Source organism: Eimeria mitis, genomic scaffold (assembly GCF_000499745.2).
Source record: "Eimeria mitis Houghton genomic scaffold, Emh_scaff2165, whole genome shotgun sequence".
NCBI classification, from domain to species: domain Eukaryota; phylum Apicomplexa; class Conoidasida; order Eucoccidiorida; family Eimeriidae; genus Eimeria; species Eimeria mitis.
The window spans coordinates 5413-5939 of record NW_013570491.1 but is presented as its reverse complement, the minus strand read 5'-3'; the positions used below and the strand labels follow the sequence as shown (position 1 = coordinate 5939).

The window sequence follows — 527 nt, the reverse complement described above, 5'->3', positions numbered from 1 at the left end:
CTGCTTTGCTGCTGCTCGATGCAGCCGATGCAAGCGGGGCCCCCCCGGGGGGCCCCCTGGGGGGCCCCCTAGAGGGGGGGCCCCCAAGGGGCCCCCGCAGGGGCCCCCAGAGGGGCCTCCGCGCTCTCAGCTGCTTCGTACCCAGGGTATCTAGAGGAGGAGACAGAAGCAACGAAGGAGACAGTGAAGGAGACAGTGAAGGAGAGAGAAAAGGAGACAAAAAAGGAGACAAAAAAGGAGACAGTTCAGCATATAGTAAGCGCAGCAACACACAGCTGCCACTGTCTCTGCAGAAACAGGTAGAAAGCATCAGGCGCGAGCTGCTGTATGGACACAGAGGAGACAAGCTAGCAGAGCTCACACACAAGCAGCAGCAGCAGCAGCAGCAGCAGCAGGAGCAGCAGCAGGAGGAGCAGCAGCAGGAGGAGCAGCAAGAGCAGCATAACTCGGAGGAGACAGACGCAGCTGCTGCTGCTGCTGCTGCTGCTGCTGCTGCTGCTGCTGCTGCTGATGGTGTACGCATCGAT

General features: G+C 60.7%; 1 protein-coding gene across 1 annotated transcript in view; it reads left to right on the top strand.

Moving 5' to 3' along the window:
- EMH_0049660 (uncharacterized protein) overlaps positions 1-527 on the top strand; it is a gene marked incomplete at both ends in the record, with an annotated part of 5560 nt that overhangs the window by 3570 nt on the left and 1463 nt on the right. Inside the window, 1 exon segment of the mRNA XM_013496555.1 lies at positions 294-515. Within this exon segment, the coding sequence (XP_013352009.1) occupies positions 294-515 (222 nt within the window).